General features: G+C 42.4%; 1 protein-coding gene across 1 annotated transcript; it reads left to right on the forward strand.

Moving 5' to 3' along the window:
* The first annotated feature begins 433 nt into the window (after positions 1 to 433).
* Positions 434 to 9,800, forward strand: ing3 (inhibitor of growth family, member 3). Its single transcript, XM_073480680.1, has 12 exons — positions 434 to 554; positions 696 to 767; positions 2,860 to 2,960; positions 3,058 to 3,123; positions 4,424 to 4,520; positions 4,882 to 4,953; positions 5,624 to 5,740; positions 5,859 to 6,022; positions 6,230 to 6,420; positions 6,770 to 6,962; positions 7,195 to 7,233; positions 8,114 to 9,800. The coding sequence occupies exons 1-12, from the start codon at positions 527 to 529 to the stop codon at positions 8,228 to 8,230; spliced, it is 1,257 nt and encodes a 418-aa protein (XP_073336781.1). The 5' UTR covers positions 434 to 526; the 3' UTR covers positions 8,231 to 9,800.

Here is a 9,800-nt window from a genome sequence, read left to right on the forward strand (position 1 = left end):
ATGACACAAAACAGAACATGAACTGAAAAGCACAGAATGATATTTAAATATTTATAATTGTTGTAATCTTGAATGTGTAACCCTTTATTTGTTTTTCCTGGTAATTATTTTTAACTGGAGTCTTATAGCCATGTTGTAGTTCACCACACATGTGAGGGATGTGGGATTTACTGAACATCATCAGTATAGAGTGTTAGCTGATGTTTAATTATTGCCTCAACGCGGAAATACACTCTAACAATAATAAATATTCAAATAAAATCATCTGGAGATTGATTTGAGGATATTTTACAGGAGAAACATTGCAGGCACGTATTGAACTACCACTCCCACAATGCATCTGTTCTGAGAACGCAAATCAACGCCCACTTATGTCTCAACCAATCAGAGCCCAGGCAGCCGTGTGCGTCACATTGTGTGACCTCAGATTTTCGGGGTATTTTTGTGATCGAGACAGCGGCTGGCGGCGCCATATTGAAAGAAGACAATTGTTCCATAAAACGCTCAAACCGTGAGATTCAGCGCCATGTTGTACCTGGAGGATTACCTCGAGAGTGAGTATGCGACCCGAGCCGAGCGGCCGAGGCGGGTTCGGCGCGTATTGTCGGTTGTGTGTGTGTTATTTCCCGGCCTGTGTGGCTGCGGCCGTTAGCCTAGCCGTGCTAGCAGGGTGACCGCTTTTTCTTCTCTGGCAGTGATCGAGCAGCTTCCCATGGACCTCCGCGACAGGTTTACGGAAATGAGGGAGATGGACCTGCAGGTTCAGAGTACGTACACACCGCCGGGTAGCGGCACGGTGCACACACACACACACACACACACACACACACACACACACACACACACGCACAGTGAACAGATCTGTGACGGCTCATTCAAACAACACAGCAACATTACAGTCAGGCATTAGCATGAAGTTAGCATTAGCATGAAGTTAGCACAGCCGGCTAACAGCAGCGCTGATGAAACAGACTGTAAAGGAGCAGTCTGTAGTTTCATGGAAGACATTTTAATGAGAAGAGAAAGATCTTCAAACTAATAAATAATCAAACTGTCTTTGTTTTCATGACTCGATCAACAAACTGACCTTAAAGGACAACGCAATGTGTGTTGTTTTACTTTGTTTAAATGTGGCGGACCCTGCCACCTGCTTGTTTATTCACTGATGGAAACAGTTTGTATTATTACACCTTTAATATTGTGAATATTCTTCTACAAAGTACACAGTGGTGCTTTAAACTGGAATTAATTAAACATGATCATGTGAGTCAGCTGCTGTATTTTAATGCCAACACTTCTGTACTTTATTTCACTCTGTGATATACAGTAAGTACTTTGAATGAAGCAAACGATCAGAAGTCCATTAATATCCTGTCATGAACTGAAGTACGGCTGCACAGTTAATGGAAATATAATGGAAATCACAACATGATGAAGTCTGAGATCTAAAGGCTGAATGTAAACTGTGACGGACGTCATTATAATGAAGTCCTGCAGACGACATGTTTGTTCAGTAACGACCCCGACAAACGTCATCGTGTTCTGTTTTAATCCAAATGAATATTGTGAAGCAACAACAATCTTTCCTTCTGATCATAAATCATTACAATACGTAGATATGTTGTTGATCCAGAGGGAAATTCAGACATCCAGTAGCTTATACAACACTTACAAAACACAAATACAAACACATAATAAAGAAAATGTAAACAAGAATTAAGGTATGAACAGAAATAAAGATTAATTATAAGGATAAAAGACACACACAGCAATGAAGTGATCGTCGAGCCACCAGCAGTTTAACCTGTCCTGCTGCAGTCTGAGCAAACAGGTAGTTTAACTGTCTGAGCTTCAACAGCACGAGTGCTGCGGGTTAAAGTTAAAAAAGAATAATCTAATACTGTTGATAATATAAATTAAACACAGATTGAGCTACAAATATTAACAAACTTAACAAAACGTTGTTTGTGCTGCACATAGAAGTCAACAGAAACAACACACACTAACGAATATCTGTTAAACTGATCAACATGATGTTTTTGACTATTTTATCCTGTTGATTTCAGTGATCAATCTGTTGATTATTTTCTTAATTAATCTGTAAACAGTATAAAAACGCCGTCACATTATCAGTAATATTCAGCTCAGTGAAAGAAAACCTGTAAATGTTCACGTGAGGTGAAGTTTTGATATTTTTACTTCAGTGGTTAATCGTTTATGAAAACCGACTTGTTTCATGTATGAAAGGTCAGAAAACAGAACAATGTTGTCTCAGAGACAGAAGTGTGTCTTCAGGTGACGTTTGTCACCATGTCAGGTTTTATCATGACCAGACGCATTCACGATGATATTATCACAATATCTACTGGAGATTTGAAGAGAGAAAATACTTTGAGTTGGATGTTTCTTTAACTTTGTTTACTGTGTTTTCTCTTTTTTTGGCACAAAGCACCAGAGTACAGAAAACAACCAGATGAACTGATGAAGAAAAGATTCATGAGGCTGAACATCTACACGATATTATAATATCCTTAATATCACAGTTATCATCAGTGTCGGTTTATTGTTCCACAGAACTTCACTATGAAACAGAAAAACACAGAATCCTCCCTGCAGGCTTATAATAATATTAATAATGTAAAATGTTATAACGACCTTATTATCTGCTTTACATTAGTTATGATCACTGTCGGCTGAATGTGGAGGACGTGATGTTCCACCAGTGTTTATATCTGTAATGAATGTAAACGAGGTGAACTGGATATAAACGTGTGTGTCATTGTGTTATTAAACCACAGTTTGTGTATTTGTGTTTTCTGTTTTTAAACGTCACTGACTGTCCGTCTCCGTCCCGTCCAGATGCCACAGATCAGCTGGAGCAGAAGGTGATCGAGTTCTTTGTCAACGCCAAGAAGAACAAACCAGAGTGGAGAGAAGAGCAGATGGAGGTCATTAAAAAGGTCCGACAGCACAGAGTGACTGTAGAATGAATGTGCTCATTGATTATTAATCACAGTCACATTAACAAACACTTAATGAGTCCGAACTGTGTTTCAGGATTATTACAAAGCTCTGGAAGATGCAGATGAGAAAGTGCAGCTGGCCAATCAGATTTATGATCTGGTGAGTAACACCAAGTGTGTTCGCTGAGGATAGCTACTGAAACCAGGTATTAAACAGGCCCGGGCCCAGTTCTGTGGTACTGATGAGCTCTGACGTTAACGGTTCTTTTATGGAGAGCAGTAGTGTAATAAAGTATAATACATTATCAATACAGCTGTTCAACATCAACACGCAGGAAAACAATATTTTAATCTGTATCCAAGCACACGGTTGTGTCTTGTAAATCAGACGTCCACAGAGCGGAACATATGAGGACGAGTGTGTTATATACAGCTGGATCAGCACTGGAGAAGTCCTGGAAATGTCCTGGAGAAGTCCTGGAAAACAATGGAAAGCCTGGGAATATTTATTTATTGATATTTGGTTCGTGTCCACTGAGATATCAGTGAGTTTATAGTCAACTACTGTTGCTGTAGAAACGATATAATATTTAAAACATTCAGTTCTATTCCTGTTCTTAAAAAAAATCATTCCATAATGTAAATAAAACTGTAAATGTATTGATAAAGAACTGAACAGATAAGGTATCATTACGTTTAGTATATTTTGACATAGACTGACAGTAACGTTTGTGCTGCAGCAGAAACCATCTCTCCAGAGACGGCGTTCACAAGATGTCAGAAAAGACAGTTTGTATAAGACGTTTGTGTGAGAACAGTGTTGTTTAATTTACCACCTTTATTAAAAACATTCCAGTTGTTTCATTTTCAGCTCGGTGGGTAAACAGACCAATACGAGTAGTCGTATTAATAATATCCCAACGACACCATCTCCTGTTTATACATATTAATGTTTAATAAATGATAAACTCAGAGGAGATAACGATCAGCTTTACATGAAACATGTAGAAACCTGCTGATGTTGGACATGTTTAATACTAACGTGTGTTTTCAATGAAGTGTTCAGATTGTATTAATTAACATGACAAACTGATCAATACATGATGTGACTGCAGTCAGAGAAGCTGCTGCTGCTGTTGACGATCAATAACATGATCAATATTAACAAATGAAACCTGTTCATTCACTGAACAGTGTGACTGTAGTTCACTGCCACAGCCACTAGAGGGCAGTCAGAGACTTCACAATGAGGAGAGACACATGATCAGTCAGTCAGTGATGTCACAATATTGATCTGAGCTGCTGATCAGGTGTCTGATCAGCAGCTCAGTGTCACATGATGTCATTTATCAGCTAAAATGTCCTCTGTGGACATTTATCAGACAGAATGAGCCTTGAGAGATGGTTTTACGTCTCCGTCATCGTCCTGAGCTCAGAGTTGATCCTTCTCTTCCTGTCAGGTGGACCGGCACCTGCGTAAACTGGACCAGGAACTGGCCAAGTTTAAGATGGAGCTGGAGGCCGACAACGCCGGCATCACTGAGATCCTGGAGAGACGTGAGTCACCAGCAGCTGTTTAATGTTCTGATTAGTGATGTTCTGATGCTGACAGCAGAACCTGAGGTGCCTCTGATGCCACCTGACATGTTGGAACCAGAATCAGTGACACGAGTTGGTGCTATGATCTGATACCGTGTGATTTATTTAAAAGAAACAGGACCCTGTATGAAACATAACATCCATACAGGGTCAGAACCAGGAAGATGAAACTTCTCCTTGATCATCTCTAGTTGTTTGGTTCTGAGCCACAGACGTCCTGACAGATGATTCATATTTAGTTGCGAGCTTGAGCTCTTCTGACACATCAGAGGAGCTGAGATACTTTAACTTCCTGTCTTCTTCTTGTTTGTCTCCTCAGGATCTTTGGAGATGGACAGTCCGTCTCAGCCGGTCAACAACCATCACGTCCACTCTCACACCACAGCTGAGAGTAAGTACACCCTTCTGATACCATCTTCCACCAAGAGAACCAAGGGCTGGTTCAGTGCCGGTTCAGTGCTGGTTCAGGGCTGGTTCAGTGCCAGTTCAGGGCTGGCTCATGTAGGTCACCACAGCTGGTCCTTACAAAGCTGGTAAACTGGAGGTGCGAACAGTGACTCTCCTGCTCGTGGAAAAACAAACCGGCTCTTCACAGGTTGAACCGGCTCAGGGCCGGTTCAACCTGTGAAGAGCCGGTTTGTTTGTGGTGACCTACATCGACTCTCTATGAGTGTCTCTGTGCCTACATCCAAACACGACTGGTCCTCAGACCTCTGCTGCTTCCATTAGTTAAAATCTGTGGTTTATTGTCCCGTGGATCAGTCACAACACGCTACACCTGCTCTGATCATTAAACATCGCAGTCGGAAGCAGTTTTAGTTGGTCCTCGGTGACGATGACTCCGCCCCAGCCCCTGATGTAGGCAGTTCTTTGTTCTAGACCAGCAGAGTGTTGGTGCCACTCTGGAACCAGCTTTCTGACTGGGAACAAAGAACTGGTTCCAGCGTAGCACCGGCTCCGAACCAGCACCTGAACCACCTCGTTCATTAAAGTCATTAAAGTAATGAGGATGAGGATGATGATGCTGATGATGATGTGGATGTGTCGTCGTGATGTCACAGAGAGGAAGTACAGCGCTCCGACTCACCACACTACAGAACATGTCCCAGAGAAGAAGTTCAAGTCTGAAGCTCTGCTGTCCACGCTCACGTCCGACGCCTCCAAGGAGAACACACCAGGTAACACCACACACACCTGTTCACCTGCAGCCCTCAGTGTGTGTGTGTGTGTGTGTGTGTGTGTGTGTGTGTGTGTGTGTGTGTGTGGACCTCACTGTTACCTGTGTGTCCCCTGCAGGTTGCCGTACCAACAGCACGTCCTCGTCCACCAACAACGTGTACAGCGTGAACTCGTCTCAGCCTCTGGCCTCCTACAACCTGAGCTCTCTGCCGGCGGGGCCCGGGGCCGGAGCCGGGGCCATCACCATGGCTGCTGCTCAGGCTGTCCAGGCCACAGCACAGGTCAGTTCTCACACACACACACACACACACACACACACACACACACACACACACACACACTGGACAGTGTGAGGATTTCTGTCAGCTCTTCTGTTTTCTGATCTCTGTGAACCTCTTTGATGGTCGGTGAGACAAAAGGAGATGTTGTGACCATCAGCTCAGAAACACAGAAGTGAAGTGAACTAAAGCTGTGATTGTTGTGTCCAGATGAAGGAGGGCCGCAGGACGTCCAGTCTGAAGGCCAGCTACGAGGCCATCAAGAACAACGACTTCCAGCTGGGCAGAGAGTTCGCTCTGTCCCGGGACAACACCGGGTACTCCTCCTCTGCTCTGGCCTCCACCCTCACCCAGACCCTCACCCCCACCACCGCCTCTGACTCCAGGGGGCGCAAGTCCAAGTAAGACACACACACACACACACACACACACACACACTGAGCTGCTAATCGATATATTGCAAGACAATCACGTAACGATACGTCACGATATCTGTGTAAGTGAAGAAGAAGGAATACGGTATAGAGACAAAAAGCAGGATTTAGCAGCACCAGTGTATCGATAATCGTCACATGAGGACGTTTAGTCCTGAGACACATGAATGTTTTAACTGTGGGACTTAAAGTAAAACTGTGTCCACGTATAACGAATGTTTAAACCTGTAATAAACACATCTGTCCATAACTGACACACGAACACGGCTAACTGATGATCTATAACAAAGATGCTTATCCATCTCGCGTTTTCCAGAAGCAGCATCAAGTCTTCCAACCATCAGTCGTCTTCATCGTCCTCCTCTTCCTCCCTGTCGTCGTGCTCGTCCTCGTCGGCGCTGGCCCAGGAGCTTTCTCAGCAGGCGTCGGCGCTGCCAGAGGCCGAGGCCAACAGCCAGGTGGACTGGACCTACGACCCCAACGAGCCCCGATACTGCATCTGTAACCAGGTAACGGCTTCATCAGACCTCCTCCAGATCACAGGCTGCACAGCTGATGGAAGAGCAGGGTTCATCTGACACACACCTGTAACACACACCTGCTGACACACACCTGTAACACACACCTGACCATTCAGTGTGTATCAGCTGTTTCAGATTATAATGACTTTGAGTTTGTGCGTTAATAAAAATGTAATTTCATGTTTTTAACAGCTGAAAACTAAACTGTGATATTTTGCAGGTGTCTTATGGAGAAATGGTCGGCTGTGACAACACAGACGTGAGTGTCATGTTTGATTCTGTGTTATTGACGAGTGTGATGTGATCATAGAGTTTAACTGCAGCATCAGTTATTGATTGATAGGACGTGTTTGTGTCGGAGCTCCTCCTGCAGATTCATCTTCTCACATTTATTTCACTTTCATTCAAGAACAAAGTCCAGCTGTCGTTGATTAAGACAAGATTTGATCAAATAAAGTCTGAATTCTGCTCATAATGACAAGTAAAGTCAGGATTGTAACATTAATCCAGACTGAAGTCAGACTTAAGTGTCTTTGAATCCTAAAAGGAAGAAAAAACGTCAGATTTTTGAGAAGAACGACAGTTTCATAAGACTCATAAAGTGAATTTTGAGGAAAAATCAACTGAAAGTCTTTTAAATTAAATTCTGGGGTTTTTGGTCTCCAAAAAAGAAAGAAAATCACATTAACAAGTCTGACTTTTGTCAAGAGCGACAAAATGTGATGAAGAGATGTCAGGATTCAGAAAGTGAATCCAGATTTTTATTATTCAGACGTTTGATTTGATGAATCCTGAATCTCAGATCCGACTTTCTACAATGAAGTCAAACTGATGAGTTTACAGTTTCTGTCAGAATAAATAAAGTTTTTCAGATCAAATCTGGTCATTTACTCAAAATCTTATAATCCAGACTTTTGTATCTTTGAGGTTTAAATCTGAATAAAGACTGAACGTTAATCCAGACTTAAGTCTCAAAACCTTCAAAGTAAATGTCCACTGAAAAAAATAAGAAAAATATAATCACATTTATTATTGAGAGAAAGAAACAAGTGTGATGTTTGTCAACAAAGAGAGAAGCTGAGTCAGCTCCATTATATCATCAATAATATTGATAATCTGTACTGATTGTTGTTCTCCAGTGTCCCATCGAGTGGTTCCACTACGGCTGCGTGGGTCTGACCGAGGCTCCGAAGGGAAAGTGGTACTGTCCTCAGTGTACGGCCGCCATGAAGAGGAGAGGCAGCCGCCACAAATAGACTCGGCACCGCCTGTCGGCCATGTTGGATTTTTAACCTTCACGTCGTCCTCGTAAAGTACAACGAACCAACACAGTGCAGAGGTCAGAGGTCAACACGACGCTTCCACCACGCTGAAGACGAATCAAACACTTAGTGCCAACAGAAATTACAAACCTGGATTAAAACACAAGAAGATTAAAAGAACTCATCTCTTAACTCGGATAACTTCATCATCATCATCATCTTCATCATCATCATCATCATCATCATCATCATCGTCCTGCGAACACGAGACCAGAACACAACACTTCTGTTTGATTCTCCTCTTTATTAATCCTGACTTCATCAAACTAAAGTCTGAGTTAATGTCACAGCTGATCTGAGACGTGACCTCATGTTGTCTCGTCTTGACTCACAAACTGTCCCGTGGTGATGATCCGGATCAGTACAGACAGCCATCGTCACCTGCAGTCCAAGTTTCACTGTGAAAATGTTTGGAAACGGACCGATAGAAGAAACTCGGACACAAACTCGTCTCCGGCCTCACGGAGCTGACGTGGACAGACGAGAGGTCAGAGGTCGACCTGTCGGGCGTAAAGATAGTTTAACTGGAGCAGGACGCTCACACCTGCTGTCCAAAACAAGAGCAGAGCAAAGATTAAGATTCAGTCTTTTAATCGACTTTTCAGACCGACTTTGTTCTGCTCTGACCTTAAAAACTGAAAACTACATTTTGTTTTCAACAACGATTCAAACTTTATCCCCGAAATTCTGACTGGAAACTCAAAAATCTAAAGTTTTGACTCGATCAGATTTGAGGCAGAAAAAATCTAAATTCTTCGACTTATTGTGACTTTTGTTTTAATAATTCTGACTTAAATACAGAAAGTCAGACTTAAGATTCTGGACTCAGACTTGTGATTCAATTGAATGTTTATTAACAGAATTCAGACGTTTCTCTCATGAATCTTTACAATCTTTGATCCCGTTTTGTTTTCATTGATCAAAGTCTGACTTTATTTCTGTTTCCTTCTTTTCTGTGAGACTTCATAGTTTTACATTTTCAGTCCGGTTGTTTGAGTTCAGACTAATCAGACTCGGTTTGATCAGGTTTTGTCTCGTAAATGTTCAGAATTAATTTTCTCTGTTGAAGTTTTGAGGAAACGTAACTTTATTTACAAACAGATTTTTTTTACCTTCAGACTTTTTTCTTGAATCTTAAATCTGAGAATAAGTCCGACCCGACACACAGTGTGACGTTAGTCTCAGAGCTAGTGTTTCCCATGAGGCCGCGCTCCTCTTCCTTGTTGGAACTTAAAGAACTACAAACAGGACGAGCTGTTGGACTACAACTACAGAAGCCTGATGGACTCACTCCACATTGAACCAGACGGAGCAGATTTTCTCCTCTGACCTCCTGAAACTGAACCGAACAAAGTCAGAGATCCAACCTGACTCTGTGTTAGTGTGTGTGTTAGTGTGTGTGTTACTACATGTGTGTGTTAGTGTGTGTCCAGTCACTCTGCACTGACGCTGTGTGTGTTTGTTGGGATGTTTCAACAGAAAACAATAAAAAGATGTTTTTGTA

This window comes from Pagrus major, chromosome 14 (assembly GCF_040436345.1).
Source record: "Pagrus major chromosome 14, Pma_NU_1.0".
In the NCBI taxonomy this organism is placed as follows: domain Eukaryota; kingdom Metazoa; phylum Chordata; class Actinopteri; order Spariformes; family Sparidae; genus Pagrus; species Pagrus major.